This window comes from Bombyx mori, chromosome 1, assembly GCF_030269925.1.
Source record: "Bombyx mori chromosome 1, ASM3026992v2".
Taxonomy (NCBI): Eukaryota; Metazoa; Arthropoda; class Insecta; order Lepidoptera; family Bombycidae; genus Bombyx; species Bombyx mori.
In genome coordinates this window covers 11,265,216-11,291,807 of record NC_085107.1, presented here as the reverse complement: position 1 = coordinate 11,291,807, position 26,592 = coordinate 11,265,216, and the positions used below count along the sequence as shown (strand labels likewise).

The 26,592-nt window shown below is 35.5% G+C and overlaps 1 protein-coding gene across 8 annotated transcripts in view; it reads right to left on the bottom strand.

Moving 5' to 3' along the window:
* Ftz-f1 (nuclear hormone receptor FTZ-F1) overlaps positions 1-26,592 on the bottom strand; it is a 90,095-nt gene that overhangs the window by 18,836 nt on the left and 44,667 nt on the right. For 5 of the 8 annotated variants that reach the window (XM_021350322.3, XM_021350323.3, XM_021350325.3 and 2 more), the window contains exon 1: positions 1,858-2,356. In XM_021350322.3, coding sequence (XP_021205997.1) covers positions 1,858-2,356 — 499 coding nt within the window. 8 annotated transcript variants of the gene reach the window in all.

Sequence of the window (26,592 nt, the reverse complement as noted above, 5' to 3'; positions counted from 1 at the left end):
CTCAAAGAGATTATTAAAATAAATAAATACACCATATACGGATTAGAACTGCCGCTAAAGTCTGTTCTGTCTAACCACCATCATTAAGGAAGTGTAATAAACGATTAAATACAGAGATGTTCAAAATATTTGAAGCAAAAATATAGATTCAGGTCAATATGCTTCTAGAGTTTTAAGCGAGTGCTTTCGTTGTGGCATTGCACAAGCCTTGCTACGGGTCGGGCAGGCGGTACGAGGCTCTCGCAACCGCCGCTATTCGGGTCAGGCAACGATTTGTGTGAATTGTGTCATCTGTCATATGCTTGCGATAAATGTTACTTGTTTATTTTTGTTTTTACTTTTAATTCAATTAATATACTTTGACTTGGTTTCGACACAGTACATGAGAAAGTTATCTTAGAAAGAATTAGGTATACTAGCTGCATACCTTCAATGTAATTAAATATTTTTCCGAGAACTCATAGATTATTTAGTCCTGTGTGTCGTTTACCATTAATTGAAAATATGCAATCCCTGATGGAAACATAACCATTGCAAATTATCATCCTAAATTTGCATTGGTACTGAGTGTTGCAAACATCATCTGGCGAAACAGAATGGCGAGCGGCTCACGCACACCACAGCAATTGCACGTAGTGTACATGCACGCACAATCAAGCGGCGCGCGCGCCGCATCGCGGCCCCGCTTGCAAGTAGGTCAGGGAGCTCTGCGGCCGCGCGCGTTTTAAATTTAGAACGATCCGCACTTCAAGCTCCGCCCCACACGATCACCGACTAGATATTAATGATTTGCCTACAAAGTAATCACCTCTAACCGCACCCTTATTTTTATCAGTTATGTAAGATTAAATAAAAAAAAAAAAAAAAAAAAAACATTACCAATGACAAATAAATTTTAAATAAACGGATAGTAGAACACGAATTTAGAGGTAGTCAATAAAAATAATGATATTATAATAGGTTTCGGTTTCAATGAATCGTGACCTAGGTGAATTTCTTGTTAGATTGTCAGTCTTAACAATTAACAATTTTCCTTTTGCCTTCTGGCAAAGAATATCTCTAAATCAAATCGTATTTGCAGAGTTACACAATTATAATTTTTCCTCATTTTTTAGAACGGGGTACTATAACGGAATAATTACAAACACATTTTTACAAGTATGAAATGATTATGTGTACGTTTATGGTGGCAAATAACAAGCTACGTTGCTTGATACATTTTAGAACATCTTGCTATAAGTAATAATTTACGTTTGGCCTGAAATGTGTTACAAATGATGTATTAAGTGTTTTAGAGACTAATAATTTATTAAATTTTTGTAGTGCGAAAACGTGATGTTACTTGGAAAATGTAAAATGAAACTACATACTGAACGTACCTATGTATATATAATTCATGACAGTTTGAATGTTTCGAAAATAAGAAGAATATTCGAGATTCTACTAACAAGCATTCGTAGGTGGGAATCGAACAATACTGTTGTCAAACAATAATTTGCCTAGTTACGTGGATGAACATGAAGAAGTTATGATACATGAAACATTAGGAAATGTGTAGTGAATTTTGTAAACGTTGAGCTAAATAGATAACGGTGAAGAATGTGTGTATTTGGGAAGTGGGTTGCACCGCACCCCAGTGTGGGTGGCGTTACTCAGAAAGCTGGCACAGTAAGTTGGAGCTAGATGATATTCGGAATTGGGTAAAGGTCGACGGAAATGCACGGTTTTGAGGTTCTCTACCAAGTTTGATATGTAATCTATGCTGTAATTTTCTCTATGTAGAGCTATACTTTCGGGCATAAAACTGACAAATATGTAGTTAGAAAATAAGAACAGGATACAGTGATAAAACCTTACCTTCAAGTTTCATGCCCACATCAAGACATTTCTGGAAACGGCAAAAGGGACAGCGTTTCCGTTGAGTTTTGTCTATGTGGCAGGCTCTTTCGGCGACGCATGTATAAACCTTCTTGTTCTGAACGGTTCTTTTGAAGAAACCTTTGCAGGATTCGCACGTCAGCAATCCATAGTGGTAGCCGCTGACTTTGTCTCCACAGACGGGACACAATTCTTCTATTACATCCTTGGTATCAGTTTGGTCGCAAACTGTTCCTGCTGTCGGCAGATACGCTCCTGGTTCACCTCCAGTGCCTGTCGGAAATAGATATGAAGCATCCAGATTGGCATATCCAAATGATTGTTGTTCAGGGGGGCATTGGTATGCTGCGCCTTGAGGCACATATTGTTGGGAAGCACTGGAAGGTCCACCACCCGAAGCCGATCCTTCTGGACCAGGACTTAAATCAAATGGGGACATATTAAGGGACATGAGGCTTGTTTGCTGGTCCATCGTCATGCTCAGCCGCACGATGCGGCCGTTTTTATTGTAAATCCTGAGCGGCTTTCAACCGCAAAAACGTTCACACAGTCACCGAGTTCACTAGCGGTCTGGCCGCAACACTAGCTGCCGCTTGCGAGCTGCACCTGTTCAAGCACTAAAGTAGGCACGGAAATCCAGCACATTTTGTCCTATAACAATTGTGTGAAAATAATAGCGCTTCGCGCTAATATCAGTCACTATTGGAACTATAACGACCTATCGCACAAGTCTTCAACTGTGCGCGGGGTTAGTTACGATCGCGACGAGCAGATTTGACTGACGGTAGCACGCGTACCTCACAGTAGACGTACCACGATCGACTGGTGGCCGGCCGGCGACAACGACGCGCGTGCCGGCGCCTCCCGCATGCGCGCCCCGCCGTCACCCGCGAGCCCCCGCCCGCTCACACAATGGAAAACGATTAGGAACCCATGTAATAAGTGAAAGTGAGTCGGTGACCTACTTTCCCGCGATCCAGGTCTATGTTAGTGCGCGTTCGCGCTGTTGCGCCACCGCTCGGGTGGAGGGCGGTGCGGGGGGCGGCCCGGTGACCCAGTTGCGCGTAGTGCCGCAGCAGGGCAGGGTTGCCTCCTACAACTCGTGTCTACATTCGAAATATTCGCACACGGCTTTACTTACGCTAATTTGTCAACAGAAAATAAATTAGCTCTACCAACGTGGTCGCTCACATCGTTTGTCAAAATAGAGTTTAAATTGCCGGAAAAATCTAGATTGAGGTCTCAGTACCCTTATACACAAAATTTTAAATGACATTCTTATCATACCCATAGACAACGCTTGTTACGAAGTCGTACAAAAAATAAAGACCTATAAAGCATTCTTAAATACAGAGCTTTAAGTAATTAAAATTAAATAAAGTTCTTGACCTACTTTATTCTTAAAATCATTCGACAGGTCACGAACAAGTGACTGTAATAGCCTTGTGTATGCAGTGTAAAAAAATTCGATGCGTTTACACTTAACACTCTACAATCGTACGAAAATTAAGAAAATATCCTAAATTACAAGAGTACCGATAAAGAAACGTATCAAACATATAACTACAAAATTTCATGGTAAACTCAATTATTAAATTATAGATTAAACGGATTGAGTGAGAGTCTGTATATCAAACTGTTTATACTGAATATAGATCTAATCCAAAGAAACAACATATTTGCATGACTCTCCCTACCAATATTAAGTTTCAATATGTTTGAAATGTTAAAGAAAAAATTATATTCCGTTGATTGTTTAGGAATCAGAACAAACATTTCGATAGGATACACAACTAACTCAGAAATTCAGTCTCACTGAATTATTGTAGAGCGATGTTAAAAATAATTAAAAGTACTTCTTACATTTAATCTCTGTTGTTAATTATCTTGAGCAAACCGTTTATATTGTACCCTATACTATCACTAATTTTCGGTGAACTAAAATTGTGTAATTAATTAATTAAAATAAAAGTTTTTATAAAACGTTCAAGAATACTGGTTGAAACGTATCATAAGTTAGGGCAACCAAATGTTTATATTTACAATGAAATAATGCCATTTAGGCATCAAGACAACGAGCTTTTGACGCAGCAAATACTATAAGTTAAATTCCTCATCTCATGTTTCAATAACATGGTTATGCTGAGTACGATTAGTACTAGACGTAACGTTGCAAAAAAATATGATGTTTGTTGCTTAAATAGTGCGACACGTTTATTTTCATTTTATTTAACCCTCATAAACGTCTACAAAGCAATCATACGTAGTAAACCATAGTGTGCATCGGTAGGCAGCGGCTTGGCTCTGCCCCTGGCATTGCTGAAGTCTATGGGCGACGGTAACCACTCACCATCAGGTGAGCCGTATGCTCGTCTGCCTACAAGGGCAATAAAAAAAACCTAAACATGCATAATAAACTTAAATGACTCTATAGTTTAAGTTTCATAATCAAGACCTGAATACCGGATAAAGTGCGCAAGGCGGGCATACCCGAGGTATGTCGTTTTCGCTATCATGCAGACGCTTCGGCCTCTGATGAAAGCAAGAGTGCTCGCAGAGTCGCACGCGCAGTTTGCTTTCTTCGCAACGACGTCATACTTTCTCCGTGCTCGATGACGCGCTTTGATGTAACGTAACGTAATACGCGCGTATGTGACTAGCGCTCGTTTTATAATAATAACATTATCGCATGCTGTTTGCGGTGCTATCGATAGACACGATGTGTGATCGTACGTTTATTTTAACTAGATAATGACCGAGCTTTTCTCGGTCTTTTTTTTTTGATAACGCCATCTTGTTGTGTCTTTAAAGCGGTTAGTTGCCCTCAATTAAGAAAAATAGTATTATTATTCGCCAATAGATGTCGGGAAGAGTTGATTATTGAAAACACGAATAAAACAACATTTTCTGAAAATAAATCGTAGCTAGATCGATTTATCGCCCCCGAAATCCCCTGTATACTAAATTTTATGAAAATCGTTGGAGCCGTTTCCGAGATTCAGATTATATATATATACAAGAATTGCTCGTTTAAAGGTATAAGATTTATTTATACATTTTATTTTACCTTAAGCCGGAGTAGCTTTATAAAAACAACATTATAAAAAAATAATTATTATATCATTATCATCTAATAATAGATCCTTTTCATCCCTTGGGATACATAAAATTATTACTCACAAAATATATAAGGAAACGGATAACCGAATTAATTTAATACATACGTTATGTTGCGTAGTACATGGATATCGTTGTAGCTACATACATATTTTTGAATGCTCAGCTCTAAGATGGAACGTGTTTATAAATATCAGGAAGTAAATCAAGATCTTGTTTGTGTGCTAGCTGTGTGTGTGTGAGACGGCGCCTCTCCGCTGGTAGGAGTCGGGCGGGCGGCCGACGCTAGGGAGGATTTTGGGTGCCGGAGCCAAGTGCAATGGGTCAGTAGGTCAATGATAATCTCTCGTCTAGGTTTCACGATCGATGATGCTCTTTGTTGAGAAATTACGTTTAATACAGGCTTCTTGAATTTTCAACATTAAAAGTATACGTTAATATTCGTAGCCTAAACCTTTCGATAAAAAAAATACGTAAGTACGTACGCATTTTTTGTTCTTGTTTTAATAACGAAACTGTAACGAAAATTGTAAAAGAAACTGATTGCCTGTATGTAGGTAGAGTATAAAATTAACAATTTTTAAACAACAAGTCAAAACAACAACTATTAAATTCAGCGTTCATCTCACGTCTCATCATCACATTACTAAAAACTATGAAGAAATAACAACGTGCTTCAATACTACAAACATTAGTATCAATAGTATAATTCTATCGACATAGCCATTTGCTAAGTATAATAAATGATCAGTTTGCAATGCAGGACGGATGATAGCGAGATAAACAAACGTTAGTTTAATAAAATTGCAAAATTGAAAAATCGCGGAGAAACGAATATCTTGACGATTTTAAGTCTCGCTAAAGAATCGTGGCTTATATGCCTCGTAATTATTTATTCTATTCTAGAATGATATGTTCTAAGCTGATATGAAACTACGTAGAAGGCATATTTAGAAAGCTCAAATAATTATACATATCTATTAACTTGGGTTACAAAATACAGAAACGTTTGTAGAAGTGAACTCTGTTAGTCTGCATGAATGGATCGATGTCTTTGATTCAGGTCATAAGAATTGCTTACCTTGTTTTTTAATCAATAAAGCACTAAAGAAGCGAAAAGGAAATATTAAACTTTACTTCCCATTCGTTTATATATATAAAAATAATGTGATATAGGCATACATATAGCTTATAATCAAAATATTTCCATTAGTAAATCATTTTTTTATCTATGCAGAGCTTCCCATGTCCAACATAATTGTCGTCACGTGGACTTTTTGATGATGTATCTCATGGTCCGAGCGCGGTGCAGCAAGCTTCGTTCTAACCTTGACGATATTATACATTTTTACATTCTATCTTTGAGTGTTAGGTAGTTAGCATCTCAATACTTTATGTACGTAGCGGAATTTATTTGTTTTCATTTATTTCATCTAAGTAGGGAGAACGTCGAAATTATAAATACGACAAAAAACGAGTTCAAACCGCAAGAAGTAGGTATCTTCTTGTTTCATTTATTTTTGACTACATTGTTAATGTATGTACACTTTTTGAATTGAATTGTTAAAGCTAGTACTTTTTCCTTAGCGACCGTTGTCTCTTTCGACTCTGTAATGGTGCCTATGTAAGAAGTAAAATATGGTAAAATAAATTTTTATATATCGTCTGATCTTCATTCCATAAAAAAAAATTTCCTACCTAATCTGATGGTCTAGAGAGACGTTGAAGACTTCTAAATTACATTTCTAATTTGGCACGCGGCCCATTGGTTTGTTTTTGGTTTCAGATATACTTACAGTAAGGATATAACTGGTTTATACAACAGGTCTTTTAATTTAAAATATTGTGTCGTATTGTAAGTATCATACTTTATAATAACGAAAATCTCCTCAGCTTGATAAAAAAAGAGCTCATTGTCTATTTGACAGCTTTCCGTTCATTTATGGCCCACTTAATATTAACATCTCACCAAATTTGCATTTATGATATGTGTTGTTTAGCTTTCTTTCAGTTTGTGTTTTCAAATTTAACGATTCACTAAGATCAAAAGAGCCGCTATGTATAGAAAAAAACATAAAGGATGGAACGCTAAAAGTGAAACATTTACCAGACATTAAAATTTACTTTAAAGTTACTGTGTGCAAAAAATTCATTTCTTTGAAAGTAACCGGACATTTATTGCTGATGAATAACTAGCGTAGTTAATTTTCTAAAATGCAGTCATGATATTTATTTAATATTATATAACTGCATATGTATTTATCTATATATTATTATGTGAAGCAAAAACTTTGTACCCCTTTTTAAGAAAATTGCGCGTTCGGAGGAGAATGAAATTTACCACACTTATAGAGAATATAAAGAAGGAGTGCACAATACTAATATTTTTTTAAAATAATGCATAAAAGATACATTCCATCAATAAAGAAAACATTACACACACTGCCATGTATTTGATACACACATATGTATATAATTATTCTCTTTGTACTCTTGACTCTACGTTGTTACTCTTTGTTTATTGTCAAACTTTAGTTAATGCTTAAAGTCTGTGGTCAAATTGAAAATAGGTTAATATTGTTTATCTTTAATATTATTTGTCTATAGTGTAGTCTTAGCGAAATCTGTGATTATAGAAGTATAATAGTCTTTGACAATATAGCCATAATAATGTTCAAACTTATAATTTCAATTAATTATAGTCGAATTTCGACTACTGCGGGACCATTAGTTTTCATAATTTAATGAACACTAGTTGAAATGTGGGTGTTACTTGCCAACAATGGCAATGGCCTTTCGATCCGCCAGATGGAAAGTGGTTATCACTGTCCATAGGCATTGAGAATGACAGAGGCACCATGTCGCCATGTACCTGGGAACTACAATACTCTTTTAAAACTTCTTTTGCGGACATATCATACATAGCCCCCGAGGGACCTTGCAGCTACTGATATATATTAAATATCTTTAGCTTTTATTCTACATAATGATGTACACGGTCAATATCGTGCCTCTGATGTAATTTAATTTTCATATGGAATTTCTATCTCATTTAGTTAAAACATCGCGTCAGATGCTTAATCGGATCAAGATGTTAAAGCATATCGCAACTCGTAAACATTATCCGATTTGAGCTACCTAATCTCATTCGGTACGCTGCGCTAAAACAACAATTTTTGTCTAAAAATTATTCCTAACTGTATCTTACATCTATTGGTTAGCATTAGATTTAAGCCACTGAAGTCACTGATGCTGTACTGATAAACTTAAGATTTAATCCATTTTGGAATGACAGCTAATCAACCTTTCAAAACCGGAAGGCTTATTAGTTCAAGCCAAATAAAAAATGTTGATGTTGCCATAAAAAATAGAATTTTCTTTTAATATGCAATTATTATTTTTACATTATCCATAAATTGCTTTAAAACATTTCTGTATAAGAAGCATTATACTAATATTACAATTTTAAGCTTTCACGATTAGTGAAAATCGTTAATTCGATCGTAAATTATCATTACTATTTAGATCTCAAGGTCTCCTCGCACCCAAAACAACAGTCTCTTCAGCCCTTTTTTTCTTATAGTGTGCTACTATTGTTTGCTTCGGACAAAAAAGGGGATACGAAAAGCACTCAATAATTCGCGATACCTACTAAAAGTGTATTACTAGTTTCGTCATTTAGTTTCTCCCTACTTACGTAATATACGAGAACTCCTCCTTGTGCCCCTCCTATACTTATAACTTCATATGTATCAAAACAAAGTAATTGGTCATAATTTATTTCGTTAATGCCCTCAACCAAGATTTATTTAATAAATATAATTTTTGTTCATCTCAGCGTGTCGTCGTCTTAATTTCGTATCCTTGAAGCTTATTCTTCAATGATAAATCGACTTGAAACATCCCGATCCAATTCACTGGATTGTTTCCCTAACCTACAATCGTAAATTGCTGATAATATCTATGCAATTTAGAACTAGAAATACGGGTACGACTTCTGTTACCATTTATTACGTGTCTCCGAGAAGGTTATGTAAATTAGGTACTATTGATATTTTGCGATCTAATTGAGACTTCGACCACATGTTACAAGATGAGTGGTGTTATTGACGTTATGACGTCTGTGGTCTGCCATCAATACCTCGATGACCTATTTATTCTATCCATCAATAATAAAAAACGCATATAGTAATTTGCGAGTTAAACTTACTTTTTCTTTATTTTAAAAATATGTATTTGAAGCTTCACTTGCTGTTTTTAAATTTAATCATATTTAATGTTTCATGATATAGAGAACCAAGATTATTATGACCACAGTCCCGTTTCCCCGTACCAGCAGTCAGGCGTTGTAAATTAAATTAAAATAATTGCAATTTCGGTTTTGTGATAGTTCGCGGCATTTACAGTATCTATATGGGCATCAGTAACGCCTTAGCAACGTGCTACATCACGCTCATGCACGTATGAATGTCACAATATAAAAAAGAAATAGGTGATGTATTAATTTTTCACTGCAGCTTTGTATGTATAATGCATCGCAAGTATGTATCGATACAATGCCCCCGAACACAATCATACAGCAGCATGCATTAGCATAAATCCATCAGAAACGATGCGCATATCTTGGCACAACGTGAAACATAATTAGGCGTTGACCCAGTTTTTTTATCAAAGCTCGCGTCGATACGTTACTCGTGCGCATGTGGCAAGGCACACCCACTGCACACAATGCGGCTTGTTCACCGTGCAAGCCGTACTTCTGTTACGTGCGAACGACTGCAGTGATAAGTAATATTTGTTTCGATTTTTAAAAATAACATTTATCATTTTCTTTAATGAAACAATCTAAGATGATTCAAATTATATTATTATGAGTTTACACGTGGAATTTCCGCGAGTGCTATCTTTTAAAATAGGTTTATATTCCAAATGTATTTAATTAAACATTAAATTTAAATAAATAAGTTTGGATAAATTTAATTATGTACTAATTTAATAATTTCACACAGTCTGTATTGCAAGTTTTATTGATATTTCACTTTAGATAGTGATGTATTATCGATTATAATCACTGACACCGTACACAATAAAAAAATTATTTAGGTATACTATATTGTTCACACTTTTACGTAATGGTTATGGAATTTCGAAAAACTAAAATTTGATACTTTCAAAAAATATATATGAATGATAACATTAATGTTCATCAACACTAACGAACAAAAAAAAAGAAAAACAATTTACAAAAAGGAGAAAATGGCACTAGACAGTTTGTTTCTGTTTTATTTATATGTATATATGCGTTATAAAAACCAATAACATAATATTATACTTAGTCTGGACATAAATACTGTTAAAATTAAAAATAAACAAAATATTACATTTGAATTTGGAATCTGTCATTTTTATATGATTGCTCATTGAGTTTTCTCATTTTGGCGCCAATCAGAGCTGAAGACTGGCCGTCGTCTAGTCCCGATCTTAATCCGCTGGATTATGATTTACGGTCAGTTTAAGAGAGTACGGCTTGCTCTACACGCCATGATAATTTGGAGTCCCTAAAACAATCCATACGATTGGCAGTGAAAAATTTTCCCATGGAAAGAGTGCGTGCTTCTATTGATAACTGGCCTCAACATTTAAAGGACTGTATTGCAGCCAATAGATACCACTTCGAATAAGCTTTTTATACTATAAATTGTTTTATATTTATGTATTAAACTAACACACTGTAAAAGTAATAAATGTTATTTGCCATAGATTTTTTTTGTTTTTCTTTGTAACAGTATTTATGGCCAGACTAAGTATAATGTTATAAGAGAAGTTAATTAAATTAAAACGATTGCCCCGCCGTTTTTATTGATTCCAAATGACGTCATATACAATGAAGTTCCATTCAGCTGAGTTTAGGATTGATTGCGCGGCAATGTTTAAAATAATAACTGGTACGGTTGTTTATTGTGAGGTATGTAGTTGTAAAAAAAATATTAAATTTTTAAACCGATAAACCTCACCCGCTAGCCATTTCGGTTAACCAAATTGCCTGGATTCCAGAAGCTAGGCTTGCATAAGTTATCGAACTTTTAAATTTCTATTGAATTCATCTTAAATGTCCGCACGGGTAGGTACCACCGCCCCGCCTATTTCTGCCGTGAAGCAGTAATGCGTTTCGGTTTGAAGGGTGGGGCAGCCGTTGTGACTATACTGAGACCTTAGAACTATATCTCAAGGTGTGTGGAGCATTTACGTTGTAGATGTCTATGGGCTCCAGTAACCACTTTACACCAGGTGGGCTGTGAGCTCGTCCACACATCTAAGCAATAAAAATAAAAAAAACCTACTAACAATTTTTAATTCTACATTGTCGTAAATTATAAACGTGAGTTGATTTGTTTGTTCAATTCACGGCCAAACTGGTTAACTAATTCATTGGAAGTTGTCAAAGATACAGCTGTACTTCATATTATTTTATTATATTCATATTATATTATTACCCTTTAATTAGGTGGCGTTTGTTAATTTTTTATAAAAGGAAAATTCATAATGTAATAATCTTAAGAGATTAAACAATAATAATACCGCTTATTAAATGGTCAATAATCGAACAATTTAATACTTAAACTAGCTGAGTCCCGCAGTTTCACTAGCAAATAGAGCCGTATAGTGAAGTATTTTTTGTGTTGAGTAACCGCCCAACTATAATTATTGTAGCCCTAACTATTGTATGAAAGGATGTTGAACAATATTTTTTATGACTTCAATGGAAGCACTTTATAAAGCTGCGAAACCATTGGAGATCCAAGAGACCACGCGAGATTCATCAAATTAATCTCTAGAGCCATTAGATATTATTAAATATTAATTATACTTACTAATCATAAGTTGGGAGCAACAAACTAGTTTGCGTCGACTGTTAAGCCCTATGTGTACCGTGCTTTTGTCTCAGTACTTCTCTTCAATTGAAGCGATACCACATAAGAAGTGACGATAACACAATTTAGTTTTAAGTAAAATAGTATAAGTGCTCATTGCTTCAGAAACTCCGCATATTTTAGGTTTGTTTAAGTTAAACAGTCTTCAGATTTTTTACTAAACTTGTAATAATTGTTCCAATATTTATAAAGGTTTATGCGTAGCAACAGAAGTATTATTGCATTTTGATTCATAAGTACATTGGTGTTATGTTTTATTAACCTTGCTCTAGTAAGTCAGCAGACAAGAACCCCATTGAAAACACGTGTGCTGACCAAATGAGCGATCGCCAGTCATCACAGCTAAGCAGTAATATTGATCGATCTAGAGAACGTCACGACACTATCACACAAGGGCACGCGTTATTCTGCTTACAGAGCATATGGCATGAGACAGAGCATGAGGTATACCAACTAATTTCAGTAAAACTTGGACAAATATGTGGCAATAAGTTGTTTTAAATAAGTCGTGATGTAAACTTACAAATTACAATACCTACTTAAATAACTCATCTTATGCTACAGATGTAACAAAAGTCAACGAAGGTAATAAAATAAAAGCATCATCTCAATATACTTTTCCTTGAAAGTCCATAGATAGTGGGAGCCCCATACAGAATTTTCGGTATAAGTAAACCATTGTAATATATAGTGGGAATGAATTTCTCACGTACATGTAAATAAGGTAAGCCTTGGCCTAGTTACCACGATTTTAGCGGTATTACAAAATACACGAGTGATGCGGCGCCAGCGCACCGATGTTCCACCACGCACAGAATTTCCAACTAGCGACAGACAAAATACGGGTTGTTTCATCATAGGCAGTTTGTTTTTATTTTAAGCAATATTTATTTAGCCACTTCGGTATATCATACTACATTTTATTCATCTAACGGTAGTGTTTAATTATTTGCAACAGACATCCGCGGACAGATTTCTTTCTTTCGTAAAAAAGTTTTCTTCACATAAAGTGCGACCATGGCTAAGTTTTCAAAATTACATTAGTAGTCCTCGAGAATTTAACAGTTAGTTTCAGCTTTTTAATTTTGTCAGTATTTTTTTTAGTGGTTAAAAACGATCAAAATTTTCCTATTTTACATAACGTCTGAATAGTATTACTTCGGTAAATGGGTGTCGGTCGGGGTAACTGAAAAATGGCTAAAATAATTTCGCTTTTAGTAAAAGGAACAATTTTAGATTTCCTTGATTTACATGACGAAATTACACAAATGAAAGCAATAAAATACTGTGGGCGGTAAAAAATAATAATTAAATAGAATAAATACAAAAAAGAACATTAGATAACTCATTAAATTTTTTTTTAATTCATCTACTTAAACGTTCAGTTATTATTTTGTTTTGTTACGAATTAAATTCACATTTTTAATTTAATATGATTTCAGATATCACGTGATCGTATAAAATAATTTATGGAGTTTTATTGTTTTAAAATTACAAACGAATGCAATAAATGCCCTCACACCACCTCAAATAGAATATCAATATCTCTGTGAAAAACTCGTTTCATACCGATTGTAGAAACAGCTTTTCAGTAAACTGATAAGACGCAACAAAGACAACATTTTTTGTTTATATTTAATTTTTTCATAGTCAAAATACTATAATAAAATATACTTATTTATTTCTCTACAACTCTGTATATAAAATATTCAATGTAAATCACAAAGTTTTTACTGGTGGTAGGTCCTCTTGTGAGTCCGCACCTGTAGGTGCACCGCACCACCGCCCTGCCTACTCCTGCCGTGAAGCAGTAATGCGTTTCGGTTTTGACGGGTGGGGTAGCCGTTGTAACTATACTGAGACTTAAGAACTTATATCTCAATGTGGGTGGTGCATTTACATTGTAGATGTCTATGGGCTCCAGTAACCACTTAACACCAGGTGGGCTCTGAGCTCGTCCACTCATCTAAGCAATAAAAAAAGTTAATGCCGTCATCCATCTTGAGACAACACCGAAGTCTCAATTACATTGTAAAAGTCAGTTCCACTGTGCCTACATATTACACGGCTGCTTCGTAGGAGGATATTGGATGGATAATAAAACATTGCATACAATTTATTCATTTTGAGACGTACCTACTTACAACAGATCGATAATATGTATGTTGATTAATACGAAATGTGCAGGCAGACGCACAAATATACAACACATGTGGAAGTGGCACAAGGCTGTTTGGAGAAACGGTGCCGAGCTGTTAAGAAAACAATCGAAAGTGCCGAATTACCTGGCGACAAATACGTTTTCATAGTGTTAATTTTAAGACGTAAAGACATATCATGAAAGAATTACCTCACGTGTTGTCACACTATGTAATAGACGAAATGGTAGTTAATTTGCCATTCCTATATATCTACTCGAAATGCGTGGGTATAAATGAATGCTCCCTAGACTTAATCACAAGAAAATTGTCAGTACGTAAGGAGAAAACATTGCGACTGAAATTACCGATCACGTTTCAAGTTTTATTACTAAGCAACTAACTTACTCATATAGCAATGATAATAAGATTTGATATTTAAATCTCAAAAAAAATATTTGAAGCCCATTATATGTACACGTAAAATTATAGAATCGATTTTGCAATTTATTTATTTTATTTATTTCATTTACTTCAGATTTTGCATCCATATTACACTTCATTACCACTGCATTAACATTTCATTTATACTAGAATTAAATAAAAATAATAACTACAATCTAGGACTAAAACAAAAGCAATAATAATAATAATAAAAATAAAAAATTTTTACAAATATTTACAGAAAAAATACAAATAATTAAATTTTAAAAATGATAAAAACAAAAAGAGAAAGTGTAAAGTTGGATGCAAAAATGAAAATAAAGAATTTAAAGAAAACTGCAATGTGACACGTCCATGTCGACGACAACTGCATTAAGGAAAAACCCAAGTCGACAGTGTAGACAGGTGACCTGTGGCGCACAAAGAACATCACCATGTATTCCGTCGTGTTCGTCGGATGGCTCTCCAAGTCCGACGAGAATTGAAAGTTTATCCAGCGACGAAACACAGCCGTCCCCTGCGCCGCCAAGACCTGTGCGCCGGGGCCGCCCACCATTGGCACGCTTGGGATCAACGAGGCGAAATGCCCCGTCTACGGTCCCCGCTACCAGTGGTGTAGTGCGCTCTCGCATGCGTTGGAACGAAAATATAAATATGAATGTCATGCGAGCGTACTATGAGGCTACGGAGGGAGAAACCAACCTTTCTGCGTATCGCTCAAAAATGTTTTCTGTGTTTCAGACATTGTGCCCGACCGTGAATGTTTCGACACAACGACTGTCAGATCAGGTGAGGGCTATCCAGCGGCTTAGGCTGTTGGACCAGTCTCTTCTTGATCGACTACGCTACGAAGCGCTACCTGTTCCCATCGAACCACAAGAAAACCAAGTGGTAACTGACACCGTCGCCCCAATAATACAACACGATGAGGAAATTCAAGAACAGGTTTGTGCAAGTAACCAGGACTATGAGCGTTTGAGTAGTGCTTTGGAGGATTCTATTCAAGAATATAGGTTAGTCTCCGCCTGCTCTAGACCACGATTACCACGTTTGCCTATGCATAGACGTAATGTTTCGCTTGTAGGGGCCCTGGACTCTATTCTAAAACCCTATTTAGAATCAAGTACAGATCTAATTGATACGCACTCACTTCTATACTGCGGTGCGGTAGCGGTTTGTCGTGTAGCTGAGGTTAAGTCTCCAAACTTAACCCAGACAGCCTATCGACCCCCTACTAAACCACAATGGCAGTGCAGAATTGAGAAGCGAATTGATAGGGCCAGGATTCTTATAGCAAAGCTTATGTGCTTCCAGAAAGGAAATACTCGTCCACGGGTTATGTGTTTCGTCGATCAGGCCTTTGCCGGAACTGGAATAAGCTCAAACGAATACATGACCTGTATTATTGAGCGCATAGACTTCTGGAAGCAAAAAGTTTATGCTTGGGCAAGCCGTATTCGTCGGTATCGTCTAAGATCTGAGCGATACCATTTGAATAGAGTTTTCCAAAGAGATCAAAGAAGTGTATACAGAAACTGGGAGTCGTCTCAATCCCAAGTGACCGATGAGCCATACAATGTCAACGAAGAGGACATGTCAACATTTTGGAATAATATTTGGTCGATACCCATTGGTCACTCTGAAGGGGAATGGATACAAACTGTCAGGCGGGAATGTGAATCGTATAAAGAGATGGATTCAATAACAATTTCCGCCGTTGATGTTTCTCGTGCAGTACGTTCGATGCCAAATTGGAAAAGTCCGGGACCGGACGGACTGCACAGTTACTGGATCAAGTGGATCCGAAGTTCACATGAACGCCTGGCAGCTCAATTCCAACAGGCCCTTGAGTTGGGATCACTCCCAGATTTCATGACATCTGGTATCACTTATTTGATTTATAAATCTGGCAATACCTCGGATCCCAAGAATTACAGACCAATTACATGCTTACCTACTATCTATAAGCTACTTACATCCATTTTGAGAATCAAAATTCAAAATCACATTTTTAATAATAACATTTTATCACCTAATCAGAATGGATGTAAGGCAGGGTCTCGAGGTACAAAAGATTTGCTACTCATTGACATGACCATTACTCAACAAGTTCGGCGGAGTAAGAGGAACGTTCATATGGCTTGGATTGATTATAAGAAAGCGTATGACTCTGTGCCTCATACATGGCTAATGAGAGTTTTAGAGCTATATAAAATAAATCCCATACTATGCTCCTTTCTTAGCTCATGCATGGGTCAATGGTCTACGTTTCTTAGTCAACCAGGTCAGATGACTTCTTCTGCTGCCCCGAATTTAATAAGGATTAAGCGGGGTATCTTTCAGGGCGACAGTCTGAGTCCTTTGTGGTTTTGTTTGGCGCTTAATCCTTTAAGTACATTACTTAAAGATTCAACGCTAGGCTACCGACTTCGCAGAGGAGCTGAGGCTATATCACATCTCTTGTTCATGGATGATCTCAAATTATTTGCTTCCAAAAAACCAGACTTAATGAGTTTACTTAAAATAACCGACAATTTTAGTAAAGCCATTGGGATGGAATTTGGTGTTGATAAATGTGCGTTCATAGATGTACAGAGAGGTAAAGTTGTAAGCTCAGATTGCTTACTACTTAACCATAGTGTGGTCCTCAAGTCTCTTTGTGAATCGGAAACTTACAAGTACCTTGGTATGTTTGAAGTGCTGAATATTGTTGACGCAGATATGAAACAATCGTTTAGAGATCGGTTTTTTGGTCGTCTTATAAAGGTCTTAAAAAGCCATTTATCAGGCGGAAACAAAATCCGAGCGTTTAATGGTTGGGTCATGCCTATGTTAACATATTCCTTTGGCATACTAAGGTGGACGCAATCAGAGCTGGACGTACTGGACAGAAAAGTCAGACGATTGTTAACGGCATACAGAATGCATCATCCACGTTCGTCTGTAATGAGGTTGTATATTCCTCGGAAATGTGGGGGTCGTGGTATTTTGAATGCCAAGGATCTACATAACCGAGAGATATACAACCTTAGGGAATATTTCCTTAAGATGAACGTGAATATGTATCGGGATGTCGTTGCAGTCGATAAGGGGCTAACTCCGCTATCCTTAGCTAACGGGAATTGGAAGAGGCTGAAGGTAGAGAGTATTTCAGATCGCATAACTGTATGGAGGAGCAAGGAGTTACACGGTAGGTTCTACCGGGCTCTCACAGGGCCTGATGTAGACCAATTAGCTTCCGTAGCCTGGTTACGATTCAGTAACCTCTTTGGGGAAACTGAAGGTTTTATCTTTGCAATTATGGACGAAGTTATCATGACGAACAACTACCGGAAATATATACTAAAGGATGGGACGGTCGACATTTGTCGGGCATGCCACCGTCCGGGAGAGTCTATTAGACATATTGTTTCTGGCTGTTCTCGGTTTGCTAACGGCGAGTACTTGCATAGACATAACCAAGTGGCTAGGATTATCCATCAACAACTTGCTCTGAAATATGGTTATCTTGATTCTGCTGTACCTTATTACCAATACCAACCTCAACCAGTTCTTGATAATGGTCATGTTACGCTCTACTGGGACCGATCTATTATCACGGATAGGTATATTGTTGCCAATAAACCTGATATTGTGATAATAGATCGATCTGCGCGTCGAGCAGTGTTGGTTGATGTCACCATTCCTCATGACGAGAACCTCGTGAAGGCAGAAAAGGACAAATTAATAAAATATTTAGACCTGGCCCACGAGACTACCGCCATGTGGCATGTTGATTCAACCATCATTGTTCCAATAGTTGTATCGGTACACGGCTTGATAGCGAAAAGTTTCGATCAACATCTTAAGAAACTTTCGTTATCCAGCTGGGTTAAGGGCCTAATACAGAAAGCAGTTATCCTTGATACTGCACGCATTGTGAGGAGGTTTCTCAATCTGGAGTCCTAACCACTGGTGGCTTGTGTCGTAGACACCGCCATCAGCGGCAATCTATTTTTATATAGTGTTTTTTAAAAATTGTATTTTTAATATCTTTTTTAAAAAATATTATGTAATTAATAAGATTTTAAATAAATATAAATAAATAATAATAATAAAAACAAAAAATCTAATAATAATAATAAACCAAAAATTAATTACATTATACCATGGAAAGATTCATATATAATGTAATTACTGATCTGCGACAAAATAAAGTTCTAGCTTTAAATATACATAGATGCTAAAGTTTTATACTCTAAACGAATTCACTGGATTGTTAAAAATCGATACTTTCACTGTTTCGTAGCAGTGTTGCAATAAGTAAGGCCAGAGGGTGTTGCCGCGACACCAAATGCACAACTTCGTATGTATTAATAATTTTCTTCCTTTGATAATGTATTCGGAACGGCAAACGTAAAAGGAATAATAAACAAGCTACCTTGTAACTATTAGTTGATCTGTGGCAACATTGCCTAATTCTAACAAGGTCGCATGAAATGTTTAGGTAACGAGTAAGCTACGAGCTTTAATATTTATAACAATATCCTGAGCAGCGACCTTAGTTTTATTTTACAAAATTAAATTATATATCAAGAAAATTCAAAATTTATCAGTATATTTGTATTAAAATATATTTTGAATTGAAAACAATTTTTACATTGTTGGCATCGAGTTTCGAATCATTCTAGATGTCAGCTTTTCAAATTATCTATATATTAATACGTGAAGCAAAAACTTTGTATCCCTTTTTACGAAAATTGCGCGGACGGAGTAGTATGAAATTTTCTACACTTATAGAGAATATAGAGAAGAAGTGCACAATGCTAATATTTTTTTAAAATAATGCATAAAAGATACATTAAATCAATAAAGAAAACATTACACACACTACATACCATGTATTTGACGCACACATGCATGCATACTATTTATTGTCAAACTTTTGTTCTTGACGTCTGTGGTCAAATTGAGAATAGATTAAATATTGTTTGTCTTTATTAATATTTTTTTATAGTGTAGTCTTGGCGAAATTTGTGATTATAGAAGTACAACCATAATAGTGTACAAACTTACAATTCCAATTAATTATAGTCGAATTTCGACTACTGCGGGACCTCTAGTTATTCTAAATTACCAATCTTGTGACAATTTTTATTTTTTGAAACGCGTAGAGGTTCTTATTTCTAAATAATTTAATTACTTAATAATTGTTAACAATCGAACCTTAAAATTGCAAATATTAATTATCAACGAAGCAGCTGAAATGGGAATGACGTTGGTACTGGTCCGGATATCCGCGCGTATTCACACACCACTACAAAACATTTATGTTTACATTTCCTTTTTGCAATACCAACGTGTATTTATTATAATAATAACGTAAAACTTGAACTGCATTATACACGATGATATATAGAAATAAAAAACCCACAAGGATCTGTACACTTTACATAAGCCATATGATGTCTCTGTGAAACACGTTCATTGGTACGTGTATTGCAACACGCGCGAGTGCCGTGTCCTACTTACCAAGATAAATTGAAATTCAATTTCGCCAAAGGGCAACTTCGAATGTGTACACTCTGAATACTAAACGGTTAAGAAGAATAATGTAGTTCTGGAAAATACTAAACACTGAATTTAAATAGTGACGCCATATTCGGATCTTAAAAATGAAAGTTGAAAATGAAGCAATACGCGTGATTTATGGACTATACAGATGATTTTTCGAAAGAATAAAGTTCCTTCTTCATCTTAATTTAATAATAAATTAAATGTGTACATAATAATTATGTAGGTACATTTTGTAAGAAGTAGATATTTATTTATGTTGGGCTTCAAAAACGTGTTGCTGATGCACGGTGCGAACAAAATCCTTTGTTCTTAAAAAAATTGGTCACAGATCCGACTCTCGAATGTTGCACAACTGACAACCTTCGAAATGGGAAAGATACGCAAACGCAGCCCACGATGTTCGCCATTTTGGAAAGAACAAGTCGTGGATTTTTTTCAGAATTACATATTTACTTTAAATTACGAGTAAATTTTTAAAGCAAACCATTCATTACGAACGTATGAATGAAAGGGAAAGTAAACAATTGAAATATGTTTCGTAGTGTTTATGAATATATGTGTTTTAAACGAAAGCTCACTTATTACTTAATTTTTTTTAGAAACGGTAGTTCCCTAGTAATTTCTTCGAACGCACGTACTTTATCCAAATTGTACATCATTACAACGGGACCCATTCTAAATCCTTGAATATAATAAATTTACATAGCTCTCGTTGAGAATAACGACACTTTAAAAAATAAAATATTAAAAGTAATGCATATATTTATTGTGAGTTGTGTGAGATGGGGAAATAAAATTTAAGTACCTAAGCACATTGCACTATGAAAAAACACGATCAATACGAAACTGCAGTAGGTGGTTCTCATTCTAAATAAATTATTACGTGCTGCCATGCGAGGAAAAGCATTTGTCACCATGTTTGACCTGTACTTCGTTACCACTAAAAGCCACTTACTGTATTATTCATTGCATATTTAGCAAATGCCTTTATTAAATACTAGAGACACGCGCCCCGGCTTCACACGGGTGAATCTTGATATTGTGCTGAAAGTAGATTATAGTAATTAAATATGTATTCTTTATAATACCATTCTCAGCATTTTTTATACAAAAAGCTTAATTATCGAATTCAATGCTTCTTTAAAAGTGATGATCTTTCTATCCCTAATTCACCCTCTTATGGTTAAAGTTGATAGAATCTCTAATATAGGTAGGTTTACATTTAGCTTCAATTATGCTACTTCGAATATGACGAACTTTCAACCAATAAATATTATTTTAACTTCTCGGGGGTGAATTTTCCATAAATTTTTCTTTAGTGGAAGCTTACGACATAAAAGGTACCAATTATCTGCCAAAATTTCAAGTTTGTAGCCCTAGCATTTTAAGCTTTGTGTTAACAAATCAGACAGTCACAACAAGTAATTCGGTGTATATAAATCTAAGGACTATGCTTCAACCTCGTAATGTTTTGAAACTAGTACAAAACACTGGAAACTAGAACGGATTCCCTACGAATGTAAAGTGAAAATTCGTGAATTGAATACAAATTTAAGGCAAACCTATTGCTTCATACAATCAAAACAATTTCAATAATGTCCAATTAGGACATCAGATTTGAAGGATACACTTTAATGTGGCAAGAAGAAGCTGGGTTACTGTCGTTATCTCGTCAGTGTGTCTCTAACAATTTGGGTTATTTCTGAATCCCTTTTGTTTCTACTCGTACAAATCAACTCTAAATTTAGCCACAATTTAGCGACAACGCACATTGGTGCCCGTTCCTAAATTAAACAAGGAAAACATGTATATCGCACACATTTCTAGTTCCTAAATCAAATATTTTATTACAAAAATTTATTCTAGCAACAATTTGAATGTGAAACTTAAGCAAGTTCATATTAATAATACTACAGATGTTTAGTGTAAACAAAAACTAACTAAGTAAGTAAGTAACAATAAATACCCTTTCTGATGTATTTTTTTAAGTCAGAGATCTGAATAAGTTACATGTCTATTAATCATAAGATCAAATATGCTTCGTCGACTTGTTGTTGAGTTATTATTTTTCTATCATCGCCCAGAATGGTGAAATTGCAATTGTGACAGCGATTAAGACTTCAAACTTAAGATCAGATGTGTCGTTAACTCGTCGTTCTGCCATAATACTAACACGAAAGTTTCTCGGTAACACACATATGATTGTTAAACATACTCAGTAGAAATTTCTGTTGATAAAAACAATAAATTATCATAACAACGTTATTTATAGAAATAAATTTGAATACAGTAAATAAATATATTTTAAAAGAATGGAATTAAGAGGAATATGGAATTTAAAACGTGGTCTCGAAATTAGGTGAAAAAGGCACCATGTATGAAAAGTTCAGAAATTTTGCTCACATCCTTATTTAATTTCTCCTATATGATGCTGTTAACTGAGGAACCTATATGTGACGTACACACAAAAGCATCAGAAGTTCGGGTGAATTTGCACAATACTGTTTCTCGGGAATTTATAGTCGCGATGTGTCATGCGAAAACGATTATCGTTTTGTATCGCCCAGAAAATAATTATTCTCAAAACAATAGGGATATCGGTAAAACATCTACATATAATTGAATTCTTGTTCAAATTGGATGTATAAAATGTGTAAATAAATAATAAAAGTAATATTAGTATTTTATTTAAAGAACAAACCATGCGTAAGTACTCATTACAAAGATAAAAATTCTGCAAGGCAATAAGTAAATGATTTAAATTGATGTGGCCATGATCGGTAGTAGAGTCGGAGGCGACACAAGATATCTCTACAAACAATAATGGATATATCGTCGGCTTATTGCAAGAAGTCATTAAGTGACATATTCAATATTTTGGGAAAACGGCATTTTAGTTGGAATTAGTTAGTGGTTATGTTGATTAGCCCATATTATCCTTCATACATAATTACTGTAAGAAAAATTGAATGTTTTGGATTACTTAATATGTATATTAATTAAAACAAGTGAGAGTCGGTAGTTATATAACATTATATATTATTTATAAACTAAAACTAAAAGTTAATGACTTCTAGCTACTGTAAGTCGGTTTTATATGTGAATTAATTATTTCTTAAATTAAAATAAAACAACAAAATACTTATCAAACCTTATTGAAATAAACAAAAACGAATAATAACAAAATAATCAAAAACATTTTTTTCATAACAGTTGACGTAAGAACTTGCAATAGCTAATATTGCCAAGTACTCACTACAACTTCGCAGTCTCAAAAGTTTTACATAATATTATTTTTATTTTATTGCTCAGATGGGTGTACGAGTTCACAGCCCACCTGGTGTGGTCACTGGAGCCCATAGACATCTACAACGTAAATGCGCCACCCACCTTGAGATATAAGTTCTAAGGTATCAGTATGGTCACAACGGCTGCCCCACCCTTGAAACCGAAACGTATTACTGCTTCTCGACCGAAATAGGCGGGGTTGTGGTACCCACCCGTACGGACTCACTAGAGGTGTTACCACCAGTAATTACGCAAATTATAATTATGCGAGTTTGATTTTTATTACACGATATTATTCCTTCACCGTGGAAGTAGATCGTAAACATATTTTGTTAAGAACGTATTTCATCAGAAAAATTGGTACCCGCCTGCTGGATTCGAACACCGGTGCATCGCTAGATACGAATGCATCGGACGTCTTATTTTAGGCCAGGATGACTTCAATAATAAACTAAAAATTATTTTCTTCTCCCTGTTAGTCAATCACTCATGTATTCATTCAATCATGTATTTTTTAATGAAAATTAGGAACTGAGCTTAAACACCATACAAAAACATAAAACAAATTAAAAAAAGAGCTAGGTTAAAAAAACTGTATCAGAGGTTTCTTCTTCATTAAGATAATTTGGACCTTCTTTATCAGGTATATTATAAATTATTATACCAATGGTGTAGCTCTGCAGGCTAGGTCCTTAAAATTGGAAACGTAGTCATACCTATATTGAACAATGTTAGGCCGGTTTGACTTATTATACATTAATTTGTTTCTCAACTCTTTTAGGTTCAAGATATCAGAGTGGCTCATAGGTTCATACGGCTTCTTTGCTGTTTTTTTCTTGTTTAGCTTTCTGTTCGATCTAGTCAATCTTAAAACATTACAGAGGTCTATCATAGAAAAAATTGGCATAAGACGCATTTGATTCTCGATAGAACTATGCATATTATCGACCTCCATATTATGTGTATGGCCCAATTCTAAATACTTATGTTCAATCACCTCAAGGTGGGTAACTTGAACTAAGTATAGCATTAAGCATAACAGAAACTGATTACGTTTTTGCATCAGCTCGCTGAGTTTCTCGCCGGGTCTTCTCAGCGGGTGGAGATTCCGATCCGGTAGTAGATTCATTCGCAAAGCAGCTGTTCTTGAGTTGTTAGGTCTTTTTCGGAGGCGCACGGACAGCTGTTAGCAAATCCCACCCCTCTTGGCTGGGCCTTTGATAGCCCACATGTCCTGGTGAATCTGGAAAGGCCTCCGGGCCACCAGTAATCCTTCAATCCTAAAAAAATATAAAAAAGCCTGTCTGGTGTTACAGTGATGACTGTAGCTCATAGAGATCTCAACGTGAATGCCACCACCCATATTGAGACCCGAAATCTAAATCTAAATTGTTCCGTATGCTGCTTCGCTTCGATGGTGGTACCAACTTGTACGGGCTTTCCATACGCCATACCAACCATCCTATCAGTAAATACAAGTTGGCAATCGTAGTCCACTGGTATGATTCTCAGATAACGATGTTGCCCGTTCTCCAGTGTATCATTTAACGTCTTCTACACTCGTGGAAAGAATGATGCTATTGTAGGTCAGGTGTTTGCTTGCTAGGTTTTTTATTTATTGCTTAGATGTGTGGATGGCCTTGCTGCCCACCTGGTGTTAAGTGGTTACTGGAGCCCATAGACATCTACAACGTAAATGCGCCACACACCTTGAGATACAAGTTCTAAGGTCTCAGTATAGTCACAACGGCTGTCCCACCCTTCAAACCGAAACGCATTACTGCTTCACGGCAGAAATAGGCGGGGCGGTGGTACCTACCCGTGCGGACTCACAAGAGGTCCTACCACCAGTAATAGGTTGTCCGAAGGTTGTTCAGAACTTCAATTGCTCCTACATCTTGCTTCCTCGTCCTTGTTTGAAACATTTATTTCGTTGCATTTTGTCAGTAATCATTAACTTCTATAACAGGTGTGGTAATCAACGTATCGCGCCGCAAACTGAGCGAGCGAGGCAGTACTCTTTCGTCCCGCGTAAACCCACCCTCACCCGCGTTCGTCGGGTTCGTCTTATGCCCCGTGTTCCCTAGACAAGCTGTTTTGTCGCATTTCACCAAACCCTATATAACTCACTAAACTACAACCGAGGTACCACTTAGCCTGCAAGAAGTTACTATGTTCTTTTAATCGATGTTAACTTATTAAAATCATGCCATCAACAAAATGGAAAAAATAATGGAAAATAATAAATGATTTTATGGAAATCTTAATATTATGATTTATATTATATTAATATCGATAAAAATCATTAAGATTACTTATTGTGCATTTCTGATGAAATGATTCATTACAGAAACTAACTAAATGTAAATAATGAATTTTATCGAAATACAATTTTAAGTTATATAATACTACATTGTTTTGATAAAATTAATTAGATGCTGAAAATGAGTTCTGTAATGTAATGTATGCTGTTTTCAAATAATTATCCATTTAATAAAAATAACTAGTGCTGCTTAGTGAATCTTTGTAAATGCCTGACTTCCAAAGTTGCAATTATCAATTTTCTACCAAAGACGTAACGGCTAAAATTGGCCAGCTAGAAATTAGCGTGTTTTTGCATTTTGTAGAATATGCAAAAATGAGCCCATTATAGATAAAAACGCATTTAGTGATTTTTTGCAGTTAATGAGTTCTTGCAATAAGCCGACGATATTATGGTTTTTATACGTTAACGAAGGCAATCGGCCGGCTTGCCAATGGAAAGTGATCGTTGTGTAGGGCACAAGGTTAACAAAGAATACCACAATATACATCATCGTTACGATAGCAATCGTAAACACTGTTTTACTATATGATTATATCAAGTATTATAGAACGTTTGATTTTATCACAGTAATATTATTATTGTATTATGATATGTAATAATAATTAGCTTTACAAATGGCTTTCTTGGCAATTTTTAAGTTTAGTTCGTTTTTAAAAAACGTAATAATGTGAAATCCAATTTCAGAAAAATAAAACTATTTATTATGACAGTTTATGAACAAATACATACAAAACTTTTCAACAATTGACAATGAATTTTTTTCAACAATCGTAATTAAAGCCCATTGAAGCGTAAGACAAAAAAAAATTTCCATCTTGTTTAGAAAATTTCTATATTTGTCAAATGAAAACAGCTGCAGTCTCTCAGGACCTTGGTGCGACAGGAGGGGGGGCGGTGGGTGTCGGGGCAGGGG